This window comes from Phyllobates terribilis, unplaced genomic scaffold, assembly GCF_046119375.1.
Source record: "Phyllobates terribilis strain yellow unplaced genomic scaffold, ASM4611937v1 Scaffold_12__6_contigs__length_324123572, whole genome shotgun sequence".
In the NCBI taxonomy this organism is placed as follows: domain Eukaryota; kingdom Metazoa; phylum Chordata; class Amphibia; order Anura; family Dendrobatidae; genus Phyllobates; species Phyllobates terribilis.
Window position 1 is genome coordinate 250,744,836 of NW_027362772.1, and position 23,647 is coordinate 250,768,482.

Here is a 23,647-nt window from a genome sequence, read left to right on the forward strand (position 1 = left end):
AGGAAGGAGGAAGCAGAACATTTTATGGATTTGTAAGATTTTTTGCAAAAACATTCAGCTAGAAAAAAAGGGCTTAAAGACATTCTTCAGCAGCAAAATGGTAAAAAAAATTAAAATAAGTGAAGAATTTTTAAAAAGTGGCCGATACTTTGCATGTAGGAAACTAGTGATCAAAAAATAAATTCTGCTCAAATGCATATTTAGCATTTACAGGAGTTTCCAGCATTTAAAAAAACAAAAAAAAACAAACATGCATGCTTTCTTCCAATAACAGCGCCACTTCTGTCCATAAGTTGTGAGTGGCATTGCAGCTCAGCTCTCATACACTTCAATAGAGCGAAGCTGCAAATATCACACACATCCTATGGATAGTTGTGGTGCTGTTTTACAAAGGAAGCGGCCATGTTTTTTATAATCCTGGACACCCAAGTACAATTTTCTTTTCCATAATGACTGCTACAATTCTTTTCTTGCCATTAGCACGGGAGTAACCCTCGAAGCCTCGTGCACACCATCATATTACAGGTCACTTGTGGCTGCCATAGATCTCCATAAATTTGATCTTTGTGCCGAGTCTCCTTAAATTTGATCTTTGTGCCGAGTCTCCTTAAATTTGATCTTTGTGCCGAGTCTCCTTAAATTTGATCTTTGTACCGAGTCTCCTTAAATGGCCATATGTACAAAGGTATACAGAAAAATTGCGTGGAAGAGGATAGTTCTGTACAAATATATATATGTACCCACCTGAGGACGGCTCAGTCTGCTGGCCTGATGATGTGCTGCTATTATTGCATGCTATGCCCTTCTGGTCATATAATAGTATTTAGTGAATAAGGAGATAGCAGAGCAGTTGTGTGAAGGTATTTTATGTTTAATACATCTGAAAAGTATGCATATACAAAGAACTGAAACATGGAACAAAGCATTGGTTCAATACTAATGAGTCTACAAGTTATTAAATTTGGGAAGTTGGAATATATTCCCTACATATTTAAAATAATTCTGGACAAAAAAAAAATAAAGTGGGTGTTTGATAAAAAAAAAAATCCTTATTAACACTGGTGTCTACCTGTTTATATTCAGACTGGAATCCCGCCCCCGAGGAGCCGTGGGGGAACATCTGCATGCAAAAATGTACAATAGATGGGCAATATCCTGTCTGGTCCCTTAAGTGGAAGGCAAAAAAAAATACATAGAACGAACACCATCTTTTCTGGAAATTCTCAGGGGCATGAGTAGAGAGGATGGGGGTTAGTCATGGCAGAGAGGTGGAAATCTGCTAGTAAAAGGAGACGCCAGTAACAGATAGGTAGGTGTTAAATGGGTAGAATATCAAATCTATCGAATGGAAAAAATAAATGGGTGCCTTTTAAAGGGACGTGCCAGGAAAAGTTACCTCTAATGCAGGACCAGAATGGGTGGAGGATGACCTCTATCCACATGACAGGTAATAAATGTATGATCCCTAAAGGGGAAGGTTCAACCGATGGGACCCACACTGATCACAAGAAAGTGGGTTCCAGTGACCACAGAGCAGGTGCAACCACCACTTCATAAGAGTGGTGGTCGCCCATGCTCACTACAGCTTTTATTCATACAGGCGACTTTAGGCCCCTTATTCTCAGTGGGGGGTCTCGGTAGCTAGATCCTCAGTGATCACATATTTATCATGCATCCTATAGATCCATGATAGTTGTTTAAGGGACAACTCCTCTAACGAATCACCAAAAAGGATCCCCGAATTCTCCACCCCCACAGGCCTGTGCATAAGTGGTATTAGTTTTCCACGGAACGTTTCTTTAACAATTCATCATGGCAAATGGATCAAAGGGGTCTAGTATAGATAGAACGTGGACGTATAGGCAATGTCCCCTTATTACAAATTATGAAGAGAGGTGGGGCGAATAAACAGATTAAAAAAAATTAGTCTGTTATGTATGAAGCATGCCTTGCTCTTAATATAAGACATTAGAAACCGTAAATATATAATAAAATTAAAAAAAGAAAAAAAAAAAGCAATGATCAGAGTTTGTATTTTTTTTCTCTCCTGTATACACACTAATCTTTAAGGAAATCTGTGTCGCTGGGCGTGCATTTCAGACCTGACCACTTGCTCCGAGTGGTGATGAACGTAGGGGCCTTTGTTATCATTGCAAAGAGCGGGGGGGGGACAATTAAAAAAGTTTATATTTCATTTTTAGTTGATTTAAACTTTTTTTTTGTAGTTTTTTTTTTTTGTTTGTTTTTTATATATATATTTTTTTTTATTTTTTATTTAGTTTGACGCCGACACCAGCTTTGGAGAATGATAAAGGGGAGGGAGGACGACTGAAGGGTGTTCATAGCAGCACACACTTGCGTTTCTTCTTGGGCTCCGGAGGTTCCAGTGCGGCCAGTATCGCTTCATCAAATACATTCTTTAGGCCTTTCTGGAAGGGGTTAAAGAGACACAAAATATTGAAAACAAAAAAAAGAAAAAAAAAAAGTCAAAAGCAAATCTTAAACCATCTAAGATATGGCACATGAGACGTGGCCTGGGCAGCACTGGCGCACACATGAAGGGTTCTTTGCACAGTCAGAGGCCACAAGGGATTTCGGCTTAACATACATTTTTGGAACGGAAAATCAGTTGATAAAAGTTCAATAAAAAGGAGGCGGCGAGCAGGATGGGCAACCTGCAAGGACGACTCCGGAAGACGGGAGGGACAGTCAGATGTAGGAAATGGCGGCACAACGCTCTTCTCACGGGCAGTGATAAAATGTCCTCGCTTGGAACCAGTTCAGCTTTTGGAGAAATCTCTTTGACCAAGTCCTTAATAGCTCTCCATGTACAAGCCGTGATTTACAGAGGTGCACACAGGACCACCGGGAGGGGGACACGTGTACAGGACAGGAAAACAGAGCAGCCGAATATACAGAGACGCGCTTACAAGATTAGGAACAAGAAATACAGAAGGTCCTGGCAAAGTAATCGCCGCCCAGAGCCTGGGCTTCACTTACACCAGGTTATAGAAGGCCAAACTGATCAGGGAAATTGTATCCATCAGAGCGCCCCTGTAAGTGCAAAACAAGGGCATCCAAAGAGAAATCCCAGTCAGAGGAGAGAGAGAGGAGAGGGAGAGAGAGAGAGGAGAGGGAGAGAGAGAGAGGAGAGGGAGAGAGAGAGAGGAGAGAGGAGAGGGAGAGAGGAGAGAGGAGAGGGAGAGAGGAGAGAGGAGAGGGAGAGAGGAGAGAGGAGAGGGAGAGAGAGAGAGGAGAGGGAGAGAGAGAGAGGAGAGGGAGAGAGAGAGAGGAGAGGGAGAGAGAGAGAGGAGAGGGAGAGAGAGAGAGGAGAGGGAGAGAGAGAGAGGAGAGGGAGAGAGAGAGAGGAGAGGGAGAGAGAGAGAGGAGAGGGAGAGAGAGAGAGGAGAGGGAGAGAGAGAGAGGAGAGGGAGAGAGAGAGAGGAGAGGGAGAGAGAGAGAGAGGAGAGGGAGAGAGAGAGAGAGGAGAGGGAGAGAGAGAGAGAGGAGAGGGAGAGAGAGAGAGAGGAGAGGGAGAGAGAGAGAGAGGAGAGGGAGAGAGAGAGAGAGGAGAGGGAGAGAGAGAGAGAGGAGAGGGAGAGAGAGAGAGAGGAGAGGGAGAGAGAGAGAGAGGAGAGGGAGAGAGAGAGAGAGGAGAGGGAGAGAGAGAGAGAGGAGAGGGAGAGAGAGAGAGAGGAGAGGGAGAGAGAGAGAGAGGAGAGGGAGAGAGAGAGAGAGGAGAGGGAGAGAGAGAGAGAGGAGAGGGAGAGAGAGAGAGAGGAGAGGGAGAGAGAGAGAGAGGAGAGGGAGAGAGAGAGAGAGGAGAGGGAGAGAGAGAGAGAGGAGAGGGAGAGAGAGAGAGAGGAGAGGGAGAGAGAGAGAGAGGAGAGGGAGAGAGAGAGAGAGGAGAGGGAGAGAGAGAGAGAGGAGAGGGAGAGAGAGAGAGAGGAGAGGGAGAGAGAGAGAGAGGAGAGGGAGAGAGAGAGAGGAGAGGGAGAGAGAGAGAGAGGAGAGGGAGAGAGAGAGAGAGGAGAGGGAGAGAGAGAGAGGAGAGGGAGAGAGAGAGAGGAGAGGGAGAGAGAGGAGAGGGAGAGAGAGAGAGGAGAGGGAGAGAGAGAGAGGAGAGGGAGAGAGAGAGAGGAGAGGGAGAGAGAGAGAGGAGAGGGAGAGAGAGAGAGGAGAGGGAGAGAGAGAGAGGAGAGGGAGAGAGAGAGAGGAGAGGGAGAGAGAGAGAGGAGAGGGAGAGAGAGAGAGGAGAGGGAGAGAGAGAGAGGAGAGGGAGAGAGAGAGAGGAGAGGGAGAGAGAGAGAGGAGAGGGAGAGAGAGAGAGGAGAGGGAGAGAGAGAGAGGAGAGGGAGAGAGAGAGAGGAGAGGGAGAGAGAGAGAGGAGAGGGAGAGAGAGAGAGGAGAGGGAGAGAGAGAGAGGAGAGGGAGAGAGAGAGAGGAGAGGGAGAGAGAGAGGAGAGGGAGAGAGAGAGAGGAGAGGGAGAGAGAGAGAGGAGAGGGAGAGAGAGAGAGGAGAGGGAGAGAGAGAGAGAGAGGGAGAGAGAGAGAGGAGAGGAGAGAGAGAGAGGAGAGGGAGAGAGAGAGGAGAGGGAGAGAGAGAGGAGAGGGAGAGAGAGAGGAGAGGGAGAGAGAGAGGAGAGGGAGAGAGAGAGGAGAGGGAGAGAGAGAGGAGAGGGAGAGAGAGAGGAGAGGGAGAGAGAGAGGAGAGGGAGAGAGAGAGGAGAGGGAGAGAGAGAGGAGAGGGAGAGAGAGAGGAGAGGGAGAGAGAGAGGAGAGGGAGAGAGAGAGGAGAGGGAGAGAGAGAGGAGAGGGAGAGAGAGGAGAGGGAGAGAGAGGAGAGGGAAAGGGGGGGTGGACAGACAGAAGGAGAGAGGAGAGGGAAAGGGGGGGGTGGACAGACAGAAGGACAGATGAGGAGAGGGAAAGGGGGGGTGTGGACAGACAGAAGGACAGAGGGAGAGAGGAGAGGGAAAGGTGTGGACAGACAGAAGGACAGAGGGAGAGAGAGGAGAGGGAGAGAGAGGAGAGGGAAAGGGGGGTGGACAGACAGACAGAAGGACAGAGGGAGAGAGAGGAGAGGGAGAGAGAGGAGAGGGAAAGGGGGGTGGACAGACAGACAGAAGGACAGAGGGAGAGAGAGGAGAGGGAACGGGGGGGTGGACAGACAGACAGAAGGACAGAGGGAGAGAGAGGAGAGGGAAAGGGGGGTGGACAGACAGAAGGACAGAGGGAGAGAGGAGAGGGAAAGGGGGGGTGGACAGACAGAAGGACAGAGGGAGAGAGGAGAGGGAAAGGGGGGGTGGACAGACAGAAGGACAGATGAGGAGAGGGAAAGGGGGGGTGTGGACAGAGAAGGACAGAGGAGAGGGAAAGGTGTGGACAGACAGAAGGACAGAGGGAGAGAGAGGAGAGGGAGAGAGAGGAGAGGGAAAGGGGGGTGGACAGACAGACAGAAGGACAGAGGGAGAGAGGAGAGGGAACGGGGGGGTGGACAGACAGACAGAAGGACAGAGGGAGAGAGAGGAGAGGGAAAGGGGGGGTGGGGACAGACAGAAGGACAGAGGGAGAGAGAGGAGAGGGAAAGGTGTGGACAGACAGAAGGACAGAGGGAGAGAGAGGAGAGGGAAAGGTGTGGACAGACAGAAGGACAGAGGGAGAGAGAGGAGAGGGAAAGGTGTGGACAGACAGAAGGACAGAGGGAGAGAGAGGAGAGGGAAAGGGGGGGTGGACAGAGACAGAAGGACAGAGGGAGAGAGAGAGAGGGAAAGGGGGGTGGACAGACAGAAGGACAGAGGGAGAGAGGAGAGGGAAAGGGGGGGGTGTGGACAGACAGAAGGCCAGAGGGAGAGAGAGGAGAGGGAAAGGTGTGGACAGACAGAAGGACAGAGGGAGAGAGAGGAGAGGGAAAGGTGTGGACAGACAGAAGGACAGAGGGAGAGAGAGGAGGGGGAAAGGGGTGATGTGGACCGACAGAGAGGTGATGAGGACGGAGGGAGAGTGGAGGTGGGGAATGACAGAAACAAAAAAAAAAAGGGTAATGGGTAGAGATGAGTGGATTGCTCCATAGCCCTCTGGGACCCTAGATTTGATGCATGATAAGCAGAGTTAGCAAGACATGACCTATATGCTGTACAGGTGACGTCACGCCAGGCCGACAAATCATACTCCATAATGGGGAACTCAAGCTCAAGAAATTCGCCCAGCCAGAGAGCACAGACCCGGATTGGGACTGCACAAAGCCACTCACTCTTCTCTAGTAATGGAAAGGTGAAATCCTAAATGCCTCCATCACACCAACCCCTTTCCTTCCCTAATGCACAAAAGCTAAGGAGGATCTGCCCTTAGCAAAAGTGTACGTGCAAACACCTGGTGTCATCCTCCTGCCTCCTGAATGTCACTTCAAGGGACACTTACTAGGATAAAGTTCTCTCCAACTACTTCAGCCTTAATATAAGAGGAAAGCAACGGCATTATTCAGTAATGCATGTGTATATGTCAGCTGTCTTAGAGGGAAGGGAGGGGGAGAAAGGGAGGGAAAAGAAAGCCCAGCTCACCCTACCAGTGCATGTTAGAAAGGTAGAGTACACAACAATGTCAAATATCTTGAACGTTTACATCATGTCACAAAGTCACAGGATTCATTACAATAATCCACCGATGGGATGATGAGGTTTCCGACCGGGATACATAATGGCTAAGAAATGACTGGGAAAGTAAAATTGTAGGTTTACATGTAGATACAAAACTACATAAAGAGCGTGCGTGCGTGCGTGCGTGCGTGCGTGCGTGCGTGCGTATGTATGTATGTATGTATGTATGTATGTATGTATGTATGTATGTATGTATGTATGTATGTATGTATGTATGTATGACCTATTACTTACCATGCACTGATTTTGACCTGCAGAGCTGCATTCGAAATTCTGCTAAATTCTACTGAAGCCAGTCGGCATTACGTCAGCTACAAATTTCCCACAAGGGAGACTTCAGGGAACGGTGTAAAGAATACAATTGCAAATTAGGAGTTTACAGCATGTGTAGACAGACTCCGCAGGATTTCTACAAACAAATGAGCAGAAGTCTGAATGCAGCTCTGGGGTTCTGTGAGCAAAAAAGACTTGCTACAACTTCCGATCAGTACAAGATGAGCAAAGCATGGCATACATAAAAGTGATAAAATGATGTATATAGGTTAGATCTAGATGGCAAACTATGCTTTATACATGCCAATAGCCCCCCCGTCTGTCTCTAGCATGGCATGTTGAAGGCCTCTCCTAATATGCAGCTCCTGTTAGCGCCACGGTTAGGTGTACGTGTCTTTAAAAGGGATATTCTCATCTCCAAGATCCTATCCTAATATGTAGTAGGTGCAATAGTAATAATATTAGCAAATGCCTCCAATTAGAAAAGTAGTATAGTTCTTCTGATTCACCATGTCTCTTTTCCCATGTGCAGGGCATTGCAGTAGCCTAGGTATCCATGGTTACAACCACTAGCAACTAAGTAACTGTCACTATATAAGCGGTCGTAACCATGAATACCTAAGCTACTGCAATGCCCTGCACATGAGGAAAGAGAATTAGCTTATCAGAAGAACTATACTACATTTTTAATTGGAGGCATTTGCTAATATTGTTATTATTACATCTACTACATATTGAAATAGGATATTGGAAATGCGAATACCCCTTTAAGCATCAGTTATTCAGGCACTATTGTATTAAAAGGGGCTGTCCATTAAAGACCAAAAAAAAACAAAAAGAAAAAAACTAATTAATCCCCTAGTTTTGAGTTCAGCAAAGTAAGGTGGTGCCCTCTGTTGGCGCTTCATCCATGCTGAGTATGAAGGGGACTGGCTAACTACTAATGTGAATAGCCAAGCCCTTACGATAGCCCCTTCACACAGCACAGACGTGACAACACAGGAAACACCCTCTAAGTACAAGGCCGGAGCTGCAAAACCAAGAACTTTAGAGAATATCTGAAGATCAGACCAATATATACAAGTATGTATTTGAATAATTTACTATTGTCCGCAAAATTTCTTTTTTTCAACTGGACAACCCTTGAATAGCCTGTTTGCTACCTACAGTCACCACTAGAGGGAGCACGAGACATCTATTGAACTCAAATCTATAAGCAGTGTGCTCCCTCTAGTGGCGGCTGCAGATATATACATATACACACACATATATATATATTATATATTATATATATTATATATATATATATATATATATATATATATATATATATATATATATATATATATATATATATATATATATATGGGGATATGAAAATATTTAATTTAATTTAGTAATTCAGTGCCATTTCAGTCGCTAAGACCCGCACCCATCACAGTGTAGCACAGCTTACATACAATATGTAACAGTCACCACTTTTTTGTAGAATACCTTTAATTAAAGTTATAAGAATATTTAGGCCACCCAAGAAACCGTTAAGAGAGTCCAATTTTTGCCTTATGAGCAATAAAGCAGAAAACTAATGCAGGCAACACAGGAAAGAGGTGGGGGAGGGAGTCGGTAAGGAAAGACGCACAGGTTTTGCCAACATCTTGCTTTTATTAAGAGGTGTTTTTTTTGCTTGTTTTGTGTCATTCTTGTTAAATTTGCTACAGAAGATGAACATAATGAGCAGCATCGAGAGTAAGAGAGAGAAGAGATGGGGGAGGAAATGGTTAGAGAGTTTAGAATATACAGCACTTCCTTTTTGGCTGAGTTTCCGGAGGCTCGAGGGCAGCTAGGATAGCCTCATCAAACACATTCTTCAGACCTCTCTACAAGACACAGGGAGGGAAAGAAAAGAGCAGCCAGGTTAGAGGATTAGGAAGAAATTAGCAGCAGATATTAAAAAGTAAAAAAAATAAATAAAAATATATGCGGATTTCAGAGATCGCCAGAAAGTAACTGATTAGCGACGTCATGCCATTGTTAGTGTGGTTAGAGTAAGAGGCGGAGATATAGATTATATACCGCACACAGCCCTCGCCCATTGGACATGACACTAAGGGGAAAAACATGGCTGCTCCAAAATATAGGGGGAACATAAAAGAGCTACGAACAACAACAAGTTGGCCTTACATTTCGGAAACGTACATTAAATAGGTTTTTCGATTTCACAAAACCTCTGTTCCTTAGCTGCAGTTATAAAAAAAAAAAAAAGCCTTACTCACCCTCCCCGGGTCCAGTGCTGAGTCTCAGCCGCTGCTCCTGGTGTCTGCGGAACTGACATCACGACAAAGTGGCAGCCAATCTGTAAGCTCGGTGATTGACTGCAGCACTCTCAACATGACCTCAGCACTGCAGACAACTGACACAGGGAGTAGTGGCTGAGACTCGGCGTTGAACCTGGGGAGGGTGAGTAAAGAACAGTTTGTTTTTGTTTTGTTTTTTAGAGAAAACTGAAGCTGGAGGACAGGAGTTTTTCAAAATCAGAAAACCCCTTTAAAAAAAAAAAAAAAAAAGCTCTTAGTTCCTAGCCTATACACATGCACGGTGGGTTCAGCTGAGCGTGCATGTGTTGTTAATTGTGGAGAGGGAAGAAAGCAAATGCCAGACACCTCTGAGTACAAAAGGACCAGGTGGATGAAATCCATCATACACTATTTTACCTTCCCTTGACATCTGCCATTGTGGGAAGAGATTTCATAGACCCCAAAGGTTATCCACCTCCTGGGGATTATTCAGACTTGCTTGAAAAGGGATTGTGTCATCAGAAAATGACCTATAATTCAAAACAGATTTTTGGGCAAAAACTAGTTTTTCCTCCATCTCACAATCTGCATTAAAAAAAAAAAAAAAAAAAAAGTAGAAAACTTGCAATTGTCACACTGACCACCAGGGCTTTTTTAGACGCAAACTAGGAGCAATGCTCAGACTCTGCACCTATCATTTGTAGTGAGGCATCTAATGAGCATGTGCAAAGATCATTGTGAACGGGAAGGGGGGAAGCTGTGACATCGCCCATTGTGATTGGTGGATCTTGTGTCATCAGCTGTGTGTAGAGGTGTTACCTGTCAGTGTAATCTTACCTCTGATGATAATGAGACTGCTGAAAACTCTTCCTGAAAGTATAGGAAGTAGGAGACTAAAAAAGCCGCCAGTGGCCAGAGTGAAAATTGCAAGAGTAAATTTAGGACATAACCACCACAGCATAAGTGTCCGATGGGTGAGGGTCTCCTCTTGGATGTTGACCCATACAGGTTAACAAGCATTTGGTGACCCCAGTTTGCCAATTTCTGGGTGATTCACTCACCGAACAGTTCAACTAAAGTCTATGGGAATTACAGAAAGCAATAAAGATAAGTGAGCATTGAACTGTATGGAGACTGCAGCAACCAGTAATTGGAGGGAGGGGGTACCGAAATATCGTTAGCTCTCCTCTATATGTGTTATTAGTAGCTCTTTTACCCAAAATGTGTCCAGTATCCTGGCTTATACCAAAATCTTCCTAAAAATGTGCAAATTAAGTCTGACAATAAAGATATAGAAAGGAAAAAAAAATGTTTAGGGGCTAAAAGAAAAAACAAAATATGATTAATAAATGAATTCTGAGAAAATCTTATACAGTTAAAAAGCAATAAATATAAAAGGAGACAGGTGAAAAAATAAAAGAAAGAAGATGGCGGAGCTCAGGACGAGGGTTTGCTGAACATAAAGGCCAAAAAAAAGAAATAAAGCCAAAATTAGAGAACATAAGAAAAAGCGTGACATGTCAATCAAAAGGTACTAACTGGACTCTCCTAAATTCACTGGGTGCCTTTAGCTTATATGAGCGTCAGTGATATTCGGATCGTTCCTACAACACGTCATTACATTTCTAGCGGTCACGTATTGATACCAAAGACAAACTCCACGTCTACATTCATAGATTACGGTACAGATGTAGCAGGGCCGAGGTGCAACTCATCCAGGGGCACTATCCAAGTAAAGAAAACTCAATGTTCAGGCGCCTGTAGGGGGCAGCGCACCTCACAAGGAAGCTAAGAACTCTGCAGAGTTCCCTGTGTTGCGCTCAGTTTCCTCACTGACATGCCTAGTGCGGGACGTGTCACGCTCAGCTCTGCTATACACATTTTTTCATCATTTACTTATTGGCATTATTTCGCAATTCATACGCTGCAGTAATTCTCTGCAATGACTTCACGTCTCAACCACTTACTTCTGGTTTTCCAGGGTGTCGGCGCAGCAGCCGGATGTCCGAATGTTGGTAACAGGAAGTTAGGAAACTACTTTACATAGCAGGCAGCTGCGGAAGACTTTATATGCCAACAGCCGGATGTCTGAGGCTCTCCAGCTGTCCGCCACATATAAAGTCAACTCAAAGTTTCCCAAACTTTGCCAGTGGTTAAACCCCTAGAACAATGACCCATTATTTTATGTTGCCTCACTGTTCATCTCTCGGGCCCCTCCGCTCCTCACAGTCACCAATCTGGTCCTTGATGCATCTTCTGATCCACAACGAGAAGGAGTTTCCGGCTCTGATGAGGCCCGGGAGGGTTTTACGCAGGCGCGGCTATGATGTCGTGCCATGCCATGGGACCCATGACCACGCATGCGCAGAACCGTCCTAGCTCAATGCAAGAGGCCCGATTTCAGCTTGAGTTGTGGGGTACAGTAGATTCGATGAGGACCAGATGGGTGACGGTAAGGAGCTAAGGAGACAGAGGTACACAGTAAGGAGAGTACATCATTGTTTTTTTGGCCTTTTATGATTCAGAAAAATAGGCTACACTTTGCTGAACCTGCGCGAGACCAAATTACTGAAAATCAGCATTTCGGCAAAGGAGGATTTTTGAAAAATTCCAGTGAAATTCAATTCCTCTTGAATTTATTCACTCATTTTGACTTTATGCCACTGGAAAGGAGGACGTCCACTTTGGAGGTCTGCACGTTTCCTTGCCGTTGAGCCTATTACACACTGTGTAATGCTTCCCTAGGACCTGCAGACATAGTGCAATTCCCGCAGCAGATTGCAGGAGGGTGGCGCGGCAGATCGCAGGAGGGTGGCGCGGCATCTCTCCTAGCAGTGACCCTACCAGGTGCCAGGGTTGTAGTTTTTAGGAAACTTTTTAGATATATGGACTGTACCCTTAAAATAGGTGTAGCGGAAGATGTGGCGAGGGAGTACAAACTGTTACTGCACATGTGAACACGTCATATATCAGGCCTCCTTACCTGCGTCAGAGCAGAACACTCCACGTACTTCACCGCCTTCAAGTCTCGGGCCAGCTTCTCGGCTGTCTCTGGAGTGATTGGCTTCTGTTTATTTTTTAAGAGTTTCTCGATCGTGGAAGGGTCATCTCTTAAGTCGATCTGTGTCCCGACGAGCAAGAATGGAGTCTTGGGACAGTGATGAGTGATTTCTGGTACCCACTGCAAGAATAGTAGGAGCACAAGAAAGTCTGTTACATAAGAGAACTATCATATGAAACTCAGAAAAGGAGAACGTTTCTTAAAGTGGGAATCTCTAATAGGTCAGACGGAAATAAAAAGTTTGGATGTTTCGAAAATGTAAAAGCCTAATACATTTTCTTAAATCTGGGCCAGCAGCCCAGTTACAGACCCCCTCCTAGATGACGAAGGTAGAGAACTTTGTCCCCTCTTTGTGCATTGATGATGACATGATGAAGGGGCCTGGCTGGCCAGCTCCCCGGTCTGGTCTCGGTTGGTGCATCAGCCGACTTTAGCTAATCCTGTCACCATCAAACAGGGAGGGGAAGTACGGTCTATTAATTGTGAAAACATCTAAACTTTTTATGTGAAGTTTTAATGCAGCCAGACGACCCTGTAACCTCCCTTCATGCTGCATGAAATATCAGTCATGGAGCAGGTCGATGTTTGTGGAGGGGGTTCAGAAGCTAAGTAGGGCAAGGGCTGGCTGCATTATACAGCCGGCATCTGCAGCAACTGGAGCAGGCATCAATTGCTGCTGTTTAACCATTTAAATGCATCCGTCAGTCTCTTACAGTGGTTGTGATAGGTACATCAGTTCGGTTTCCTTTTGCACCCCCACCCACCATAAGATAAGATCAAGGGGTGCCAATGCGCTGCCATTGCAGCCAGGGATATTATGAAGGCCCCCCCTTGTTGATGCCAACTTGGCACCCCTGTGAAGTCTCATAGGAGACCACTACATACTGCCAATACTGAAGTATGGGTACTGGCATGGAGGAGAAAAAAAAAAAAAGTTGTCCAATCTATAAAATTATTTAATCTAAACAGTAGGCATAAAAAATAAAAAGGGGGAGCATGCATCTTTTTTTTTTAATGCATTGTACTAAATAAAAACCACACATTACCTTTTCTTTCACATTTTCAAATGAAGATGGAGACACCACGGAGAAGCAGACCAGGAAGACGTCTGTCTGTGGATAGCTGAGTGGTCGTAATCTATCGTAATCTTCCTGCCCTGTAAGCAGAGTTCAGCATTCATTATTCACTGTAATTCCATATACTGTGCACGGCCGCAGTACAGGGCGACCCGTACATACATGGCAGCGATACTGGGGTTGGCTCCATTTATAGCTCTGTCACCAGGTTTTTGCCACGTACTTTAACCCCTTAAGCCCCGAGGGTGGTTTGCACGTTAATGACCAGGCCAATTTTTACAATTCAGACCACTGTCACTTTAGAAGGTAATTACTCTGGAACGCTTCAACGTATTCCCCTGATTCTGAGAGTGTTTTTTCGTGACATATTGTACTTCATGATTGTGGTAAAATTTCTTCGATATCACTTGCGTTTATTTGTGAAAAAAAGGGAAATTTGGCGAAAATTTAGAAAATTTTGCAATTTTCAAAATTTGAATTTTTATGCCCTTAAATCAGAGCGATGTCACACAAAAGAGTTAATAAATAACATTTCCCACATGTCTACTTTACATCAGCACAATTTTGGAACCAAAATTTTTTTTTTGTTAGGGAGCTATAAGGGTTAAAAGTTGACCAGCGATTTCTCATTTTTCCAACAAAATTTACAAAACCATTTTTTTAGGGACCACATCATATTTGAAGTCACTTTGAGGGGTCTTTATGACAGAAAATACCCAAAAGTGACACCATTCTAAAAACTGCACCCCTCAAGGTGTTCAAAACCACATTCAAGAACTTTATTAACCCTTCAGGTGCTTCACAGGAATTTTTTGAATGTGGAAGAAAAAAATGAACATTTAACTTTTTTCACAAAAATGTTACTTTAGACCCAATTTTTTTTATTTTCACAGGGGTAACAAGAAAAAATGGACCCCAAAATTTGCTGTGCAATTTCCCCTGGGCACGCAGATACCCAATATTTGGGGAAAAAACACTGTTTGGGCGCACGGCAGGGCTCGGAAGGGAAGGAGCGCCATTTGACTTTTTGATTGTAAAATTTGCTTGAATAATTAGCGGACGCCATGTTGTGTTTGGAGAGCCCCTGTGTGCCCAAACATTGGAGCTCCCCCACAAATGACCCCATTTTGGAAACTAGACCCCCCAAGGCACCTATCTAGATGCATAGTGAGCACTTGGAACCCCCAGGTGCTTCACAAATTGATTCATAAAACTGAAAAAAAAAAACACTTTTTCATTTTTATGAAAATCTGTTTTAAATCAGCTAGGACTAGTAAATCTACTCCATGAGCTCAGTATAACCCCGCCCCCCAAAACCGATTGGCAGCTTTCTGTATGCACTGCCAGTTTTGGGGGCGGGGTTATACAGAGCTCAGAGCTTCTAAATCCGTAGTCAACAAAACAGCGATTTTATCAAAACTACAGCAAGCAACCCAGTAAGTGACACATCCCTAGAATCAGGGTCTCTGCCCCTACGTTATTAATGTTATCAGATTACATCGCAAAACCTGGTGACAGATTCCCTTTAAAAATAGGACGCTGCAGAGAGGGGAACAAGCCCGACCCCTGGATGTGATGGCTGCTTCATCGGCCGACCAAAGTTCTATTTTTGTCATTATGGATTTCTATATTTAGATTGTTATTTGTGGCTAGAAACTGGTGTTGGATTATCAGACTTTTCAGATTATTTGATGCCAGATTACATGGTACAATATCAGACTTCTATATTTATAATTTACCTGCTGTGTCAAATAGTCCTAGGGTGTAAGGTTCGCCGCCGATCATAACTGTGACTGCATAGTTGTCAAATACCTGGGAAACAAAATACAGTGATTACCCATAACGCAGTGATACAGAGGAACATCTCATAAGCAGGGTAGCCTCAACTAGCGACATGACTGGACAGGTCCTCCAGAGCATCACTGTCGCTATTCTCCACTCTGGACAGGACATGATGGCCATACTCTACTAATGGACAATTTTTTTAATTTTATTACTGTCATCATCTGCCACTGTTAGCATGCAATCTGGTAACTTGTATATATACTACATGCTCCTTGTAGCTAGCCCAGAAGCAATTACATCGGGTGATAAGTGAGCATTAATGTTCAGGTACCCCCTGAAAAAGCAGTATGCGAAACATTCAATTAAATCAGGGGATAAGTAATACTTTTCCAGTTCCCCTTGAAAAATCAGTATGCGAAACATGTGAAAAAGAGTACTCGACTAGAATGGCATTTGCTTGTTATAGGTCTTGAATTTTTATGGTCGTTTGTTGGGGGCATTGTCTCTTATCAGTACTTGTGCGGCAACTTATGTATACTACGTGTTTTTGGGTTTTTTTTTTGCATAAGTGTTTTGAAAGATTGGGGGGGGGGGGGATTTGTGATTAATATGTTTTTCTATAAAGCACTTTTAGTAACCTGATTTTGGTAACGATTGCATTTCACAGAGCAAATAGTATATATAGAGGGTGTAGTGGTTTGTTGATGGATACTCTTGGCTCATGGAAAGTCAGACCAAAACCTATAACTATTAGAAACCATGCTAGCCGAGAACTCTTTTCACATGTTTCGCATACTGCTGTTTCAGGGGGTACTGGAACAGTATTACTCGCTTATCCCCTGATGTAACTGCACGTTTCACAAACTGCTTTTTCAGGGGGTACTGGAAGTGTATTACTTATCCCATGATGTAATTGCACATTTCACATATTGCTTTTTCGGGGGGTACTGGAACAGTATTTCTTGTTTATCTACTGATGTAACTGCATGTTTCACATACGGCTTTTTCAGCGGGTACTGGAACAGTATTACTCACCTATTCCCTGCTATAATTGCACGTTTCGCATACTGCTTTTTCAGGGGGTACTGGAACAGTATTACTCCCTTATCACCTGATGCAATTGCTTCTGGGTCATATATGGAGGTTTGGCCTGAACTTACCGTTGGAACATATTCTGAAGGGAACTTGTTTGTTGTGTATGAAATTAGGAGACATGTTTTACCAACGGCACCATCCCCAACGACCACACACTTAATAGTCTGCATGGCTGCAATCTTGTGTTGTTAGTCTCCACACTGATGACTTAATGCAGACCTGTAAGATACAAAAAAAGTCAATCATTAAGAAACAAAGCTACAATAGTACATGCTTAAGAAAAACCGACATCTAGTGCAGATAAAAGGTACAGGGGACTCGATGCACACATGACGTACCATCACGGCACCTTCCGCCTCTAACCACGAGTGATCATGACGATAGATGTGCAGCAATGACTTCTGTGTCACCCGCTTGTACAAATATTTCCACTTCTGTTACTGCCAATAAATCTGTCCAGAACTATGAAAAACAAGGGCATTCCCCACAATAAGGAAATATTTTAGAGGTAGCGCCCCCAATGGGTGTGATCCTCCCGACTCCCGTACATGTCATCTAAATGGGAAAGTGAGACTCTCCTTGAAGAATAAAGGGATCATGTTAAAATCCAACACTCCCAGCACTTCATCCCCCATCAGAGAAAAGTCAGGACACCCCTTATACATTAGAATGCCAGGTAGTCTTCCAATAATAAATGGATTCGGCTGTAGTTTCAAGATGTTGGCCACTTTTGGGAACTATTTTATTTATATTTTTTACTTAAATGCATTTATTTAGAACTAAAAATAATTTTTGCAATTTGGTTGCAACAAAAAGTTTGCCTTCTACATCCTGTGTGTTGCTGGCTGCAGAATGAGTTATCTGAGAATCTGTCAGTGAGCTCATTCCGGAGAGTGTGTAACTTATCTGTCTTTTTCTGTGCTCAGCTGATTTATGAGCACAGACCACATCAAGGTTGAATGTACAAGGAAGCAAAGAGCCTGTAAAAGTCAAAACTGTGCAAAATTTTTAATAAAGCCCAATTTACAAAAAGGATTCATGCTTTTTTTTTTTTTTTTTTTTAAAAAAGTCTCTGCGAACTGCTCCTCCTTGGTGGGTTTCTTTTGTTACTATCAGTGCTGGGTGGGAGAATACGGATGGACTCGGCCTACTCCCAGGTAATGGACACTTCGCCTGTGAACTCTGCGTGGTGACGTGTGATCGCGCGTTCAGGTGTGACTTTCATTTCCAGAGATCAGGGACAGAAATTACAGGAAAATGGGACAATAGTCGCCGAGGTTGAAAGTCTTGGCCCGAGATCAATCAGGAAATGGGAAGAAGCGAGGATAAAAGTTACAAAGTGACAAAAAGTTTATTCTGGTGCAAGAATTCAGAAGGAAAACTTTACACAAGTAAGAAAAGACTAGAGCTGGTCAGGGATGAGAGCGATCAGAGGATTGGGAATGATCCACGTGGTCGTACACACTTCATCTGCTCTATAGGCACCAGAGAGGGGGTCCTGAGTGGTTCGTCCCGTGTTTAGGAGGCTCAGGAAGACATGGCTGCCACCCCATCTCACATCGAGCCGCATCCCAGACCCATAGCATGACCTACATTTGGATACAGACATATGGGATAAGCATTTACGCTTCAGCGAGCACATTCCCTGCATTAATTACCACGTATGAATCAATATTTCCACGGACATTCACATCCTACAACTGACCAGACTGGAATGACATTGCTCGCATAACCTGGGCCATTCACAGTACACATTACCATTAATTCTTTTGATTTAGTATTTTTGCTTATTATTATTTCTTTTGACTATGAAGAATTTTCGCACATTTTATTTAGTATTTTTTTCTTATTGATTCTTTTAATTATATATAGTGCTATTTGCTTATTCTTTTAATTATTTATTATTTTGATTTAGTATTTTTGCTTATTAATATTTATTATTTTGGTTATGTAGTATTCTGCTTATTATGTATTTTGGTTATTTAGCGTTTACCTAAATATGGTCAATTTAGAGAAAATTTACTAAAAATAATTTGCTATTCAACATATACTCATTTTTTTCTTCCCCTTTAAAGTCCAGGTTTCGGCTGTAAATGCAGACAATGTAAAGCTGGGGTCACATCACATTTCCCCTTTATGTACAGCAAAGCTCCCAATGCAAACATCAAATGCACCCGTAAGCCCCTAATTCATGGGACAAAAGCCAAAAAGAGTATCTCCCCTTTGGCCTCTGTCAGGCCCGTATAGGTCAGCAACTCTCTTTTCTGTTTATACTATATAGGAAAGCGAAGTCTGCAGCACCTCTCTATACAGTGGGACACCGCAACCACCCTAGAAACAATTGGGGCCTATAGATAACGTAAGGGGCAAAAATTAAGGTAAATGTGATATGAACAGTCTTGTGTGAGCTTTACAATTTTCCATTTTTTGGTGCCATTTTGTAGTCTGTGGCACAGAAAGGAAAGCGAACTAAAGTGGTCGTATTCGACCAAGGACATTTTTTTTTTTTTTATGGCTATAAAAGGACTACAGCACAAGACGTCAGCCAAAAAGGTCAATATTGACAGTTCCAGTTGACAGTAACGGCAGAGTGATCCCCCAATCGGGGGGCTAAAGGGGCTGCATCAGATCACTTGTGTCTGAATTTTTAAAAGTAATCCTATTTTTTTCTCATTCTTCCAAAACAATGGGAGATTGTTTGACCCATAGTAGTGACCGCATCAAACACAAGTGGGACAAGGTTTCTGGAAAAAATAAAGGACACATCTTTTATAATCCGAGCCATAATACCAGAGGGGCACAACGTGTGAAATATAACAAGGATCTTAAATCAAACCATACATGTTCGATTAAAGGGGTTGTCTGGCAGGGAAAAGTGTCATTTTAAAAGCACGGATGGTTTAAGAATAATGAACAATAGGCATTCTCGCCGTCCTATGCAGACCGCTCTGGAGGTGATGGGAAGTCCCTAATCACCTGACCCCTGCAGCCAACAACATTTTCTGTGACTTCCGAACCGCTTTTTAGAGTTGTTGCAGACCTCCGGAGCGGCATGCGCTGGAAGAAGAGTAAGCCTTAATTGATTTTAAAACCACCCACGACTAAAATTATTTCACCAGCGTCAGACAAATCCTTTAACATCAAGGTGAACAAAGCAGAGTGTGTATGGTCCCTCCTCGCTTAGGACACACGCAGAGGCTCCACTGAGCGTCACTGATCTGAGCAGTAAATGAGGCTATAATATGGTTGCAACAAACTCATGGAAATTTCCAGCACCAAGGACACAATATATAGTAAAAAAAAAATCAATGTACTGCAAAATCTGATGTCACCAACATCCCCGGTAACTAAATCAATAGCTCCTGAAAGGCTTCTATACACCAGGAGCAAAGTAACGTGATGACACATGGATGGATGAATCCTCTATCCTCCTTTGCGGCTATGCTGTGCATCTCACTGCACTATGGGGACAATATAGACACCACGGCGCTAGATCACCAGGGGGATTCCAACCAACCTGGCCCGTATACAGGAAATCCTATCCACGGTGCTAGACCACCAGGGGGATTCCAGCCAAACCTGGCCCGTATACAGGAAATCCGATCCACAGTGCTAGATCACCAGGGGGCTTCCAACCAAACCTGGCCAGCCCGTATACAGGAAATCCTATCTACGGTGCTAGATCACCAGGGGGTTTCCAGCCAAACCTGGCCAGCCCGTATACAGGAAATACTATCAGGTCAGAGGAATTTCATGTATCATCTACGACAAGTGAAAAAATTAAAGGGGGATCTCATCCACTGCAGATTTATTACCAAATGGGTTACTGATGGGACCCTTTAAATATCTCCTACTCATCATCAGCCACATAAGAAGTACCCAACAGAGGCAAATCCCTGATATATCACCAAACTTGTGAAGAGTTTTCAGAACATGTTAGCAGTCTGGCGAGAAAAACAACAAGGCAGCAGTATGCAGTGCGCAGGGCAGGCGGGGAGCAGATTGCGGGGCCTGGGCTCCCTGCTCCGACATGTGCACACCCCGCAGGCTTGTCACATTACAGTCACAGGTCAGCAGATGCAGCCGCTGGATCTGCCTTCACTTGCAGATTGCCTAACAGAAAAGAGCGGTGACACGGGAGCCGATCACACGTGAGTCACCACATTGCTGGCGCGAGGCTGAGACGGAGAGTCTATGGGCTGAACCAACTCATAATCCCTCAATGGTGTAATTACAGCTTAAAAATGAATGAGAACGCTAGAAGGACGAATGTAAAGTATGCCAGGCCGCATCACACTGACCGGTATATATGTATACTCCATCAGAGCAACATCAAGCAGGAAAGCTTACACAGTGTCGGTGATCAGGCCGAACACTTTCGTTGCATCTGGGATTATTTGTCGTCCTCGAGGATGTGACTTGGCATTGACTTCACTGCAGCAGCTTTACCGGCCTGACTTAAAGGGTTTTTTTTTTGTTATAAAAGCTGCAGTAGCTTTTATAAAAAATAAGATGTGCTTACTTCACCCTCCCAAGGTCAGACACAGTCTCGGTATGTTATTGTCTGCAGCGCAAACGTCATGTCTATAGCGCTGCAGCTAATAATTGAGCTCAATGGCTCCACCTGAGTTGATTGGACGTACTACGGAGCTCACAGATTGGCAGCAGCGCTGTGACTTCAATACTGCAGACGATATCAGACACAGGAAGCAGTGATGGACCTGGGGAGGGCAAGTCAAGTGTGTATATTATATATATATATATTTTATATATATATATATATAAAACAAATAACAGGAAGGACACAGGTCTTTCAAAACTATAAAACCCAGATTCTCATTGATCCCTTTCACCTATAACTCAGGCCTTCATGTCTTCATATACTACATATAATAAGTGACCCAGGTGGGAAGGATCTCTGTAGTGAGGAGGCGCTGGAGTCAGTTTCCTTCTTACTCCACCTTACACACTTGTTCAGGGGGTAACAGGACCGCCCCGTTATGGGGGTTCTTCTATCGCTCATCTATCTACATTAGAGAAGTTCTCGTATACCTGCTGCTCACTGTTGAGTGCTGCATACGGCCTGATGGGTCTCCCCTAACAGGATGGGGCACATTAGACCCTATACAATAAGCAGCGGTATATAAAAAGCCATCATAAAATGAAAAAAATAAACAAAAAAAAAGGAAGATGGAGTAAAGGTTTCCCGTTTCCATTTCCTCTGTGCACCGTGACTGCGTCCTGGCTTCCTCTTTCACACCGCAGCGTCCCCAGCCATGGTGCACAAGTACTGGAGGCGTTAGGTACATAGTGTACACACCTGGCTCTCTGCACACTGTAGTAGTCGTTCTCGAGTACAGCAGATCAGCCCCTATTAAAGGGAATAATCAATACCTAGGACTGAACAACCCCTTTAAAAGGGGACCTGTCACCAGGTCAAAAATTTATTATTTTATTGCTGCTGCTCCCCTGAGTATTCCATTTACATTTGTTTGGTTTTGCTTTTTTTTCCCCTAAACTCGCTATAAGGTTTTAATTTGGTGCTAATTTTTTGGCCTTTATCAATTGGGGGCGTGGCCCCTGGGGACCCAGTTAGCCACTCCCCTGGGGACCCAGCCTGCCACGTTCCTTGTAAAGTCAATAAAAGGAGCAAATAAAGAGGCCCATATCTATGGAACCGTATGGCGGATCTTAGAAAAAAAACCACTGAATACTCATGGGAGCAGCAGGAATAAAATAAAGAGCAAAAACTGGACACTTGACCTGGTGATAGAGCCTCTTTAAAAGGGTACAACGCTCAATTGAGCTCCTTATGTTTTCAATAGTTGTGGCTGTTGAATGTCTCGTAATCTTCTCTATTATATAACACAACCTACAAGAACTTTAAAATAATAATGTTAGCGTGCCATTATATTATTCTACACGGCCAAAGCTAAGTGAACGCCCCGCTAATTGTTGGCCACACCCAACGCTAGCAGGTAAACTCAAGGTACACCGAGCACGAGGCCATACAATCAACGTATACAAATACCAGCAGAACAGAGAGTCCGAAGAGCTCCGGGGTTTCATGGTGGTCTTAAGAAAAAAAAAATTATATAGATTGTTAATAGAATCAATCTGTATCACCGAATATAAGCACATTTCTTGCTGACACAGGGCGACGTCCTGCCAATAACGATAATTTTTAAGCCAGCTCAAAAATTATTGCAGCAGACGAAGAATTATTTTGCTCGTCCTTCGGGTGTTTGCCGGTCTGTTTAGATGGGCTGATAATTGGGAACGAGCCTTAATATGAAACCCTTCTTCCTTAGTTTATTGGCTCGTCTTATCGGGCCATCAGATTTAAAAATCATCACCAACAGCTGAGCGACATCAGGCAAGATGGACACATCCCTGCCCCTCATCTCCAAACAGCGGCTGATCTTGGATGGTACATGGGGTCCTTAATCTGTGAAATAATAGTTTCATTTCCCAGCAGCGCCACCACAGGCGAACTTAAGCATTACACGATATCTGAAGAAATCAATTGAGTGGTTTGTGGAACATAAAACAGGGAACCTGCAAGGGGCACAGCAGGAAAATTCACAGGGATCAGAAGACGCGCTGCAAAGCGAAAGCTCCAGAGATCAGCCCATCTTAGTGCTTAAAATTGTTCACACTATAATGGGATCCTTAAAGAAGCATCTACTTTTTTTCCCCTCCCTAAACCTGGGTAAAAGTTATTGTAGTGTCAGTGTGTTAGTATAGTCACCGATCAGTGTCTTCTCCGGTACTTAGCACCGCTCCTCTTCTGAGTCACACTGCGCTCCGGGAGCCGCTTTTACCCTGTGAGTCTATGGAGTCTCGTTGTGATGCAGAACAAGAACAAATCGTCATGTGTATACAGGACTCTCACTGCCGAGAACAATGGCCGCCCAGAAGAAGAATTACAGATCATTCCACGCACATCGTTAAGCGCGCTCTGCCTGTGTAAACAGGCAATTAAACGACCGCCGATCAGTAAATATTTACCACTTTCCAGCTGTTTAAAGGGAATCTGTCAGCAGGATTTCAGGATATATATATATATATATATATATATATATATATATATACACACACAAATATATGCGCATGTGGCTCGTTTCAAAGATAAGTCCAGCAATACCTTTACATGGCCAGTCAGTTACTGAGAAATCGGCGTTTGTATTGATATTACAATATTCACCATTACGGGAATAGAGCTGGAGTGACAGAGGCTTCAGATCTACCATAACCTTTTTCCATATCAATACAAACACAGATTTCACAGTAACAGAGGAACAGACTGGCCACATAAAGGAATCACTGGACTTGTCTTTGAAACAAGAGCTATATATGCATATATATTATTATTATTATATATGCATATATCAGGTGAGAATAAAG

The 23,647-nt window shown here is 43.9% G+C and overlaps 1 protein-coding gene across 3 annotated transcripts in view; it reads right to left on the reverse strand.

Moving 5' to 3' along the window:
* Positions 1 to 850: 850 nt before the first annotated feature.
* Positions 851 to 23,647, reverse strand: part of CDC42 (cell division cycle 42) — a 33,159-nt gene continuing 10,362 nt past the window's right edge. For 2 of the 3 annotated variants that reach the window (XM_073656810.1, XM_073656812.1), the window contains exons 2-6: positions 16,306 to 16,459; positions 15,100 to 15,172; positions 13,331 to 13,440; positions 12,207 to 12,404; positions 851 to 2,429 (exon numbers count right to left, since the gene is read on the reverse strand). In XM_073656810.1, the coding sequence (XP_073512911.1) occupies positions 2,340 to 2,429; positions 12,207 to 12,404; positions 13,331 to 13,440; positions 15,100 to 15,172; positions 16,306 to 16,410 (576 nt within the window). In that variant the 5' untranslated portion in view covers positions 16,411 to 16,459 and the 3' untranslated portion in view covers positions 851 to 2,339. Of the gene's footprint in view, positions 2,430 to 8,571; positions 8,807 to 12,206; positions 12,405 to 13,330; positions 13,441 to 15,099; positions 15,173 to 16,305; positions 16,460 to 23,647 lie in introns of those variants that run through there. The other variant, XM_073656811.1, reaches the window with a different exon arrangement.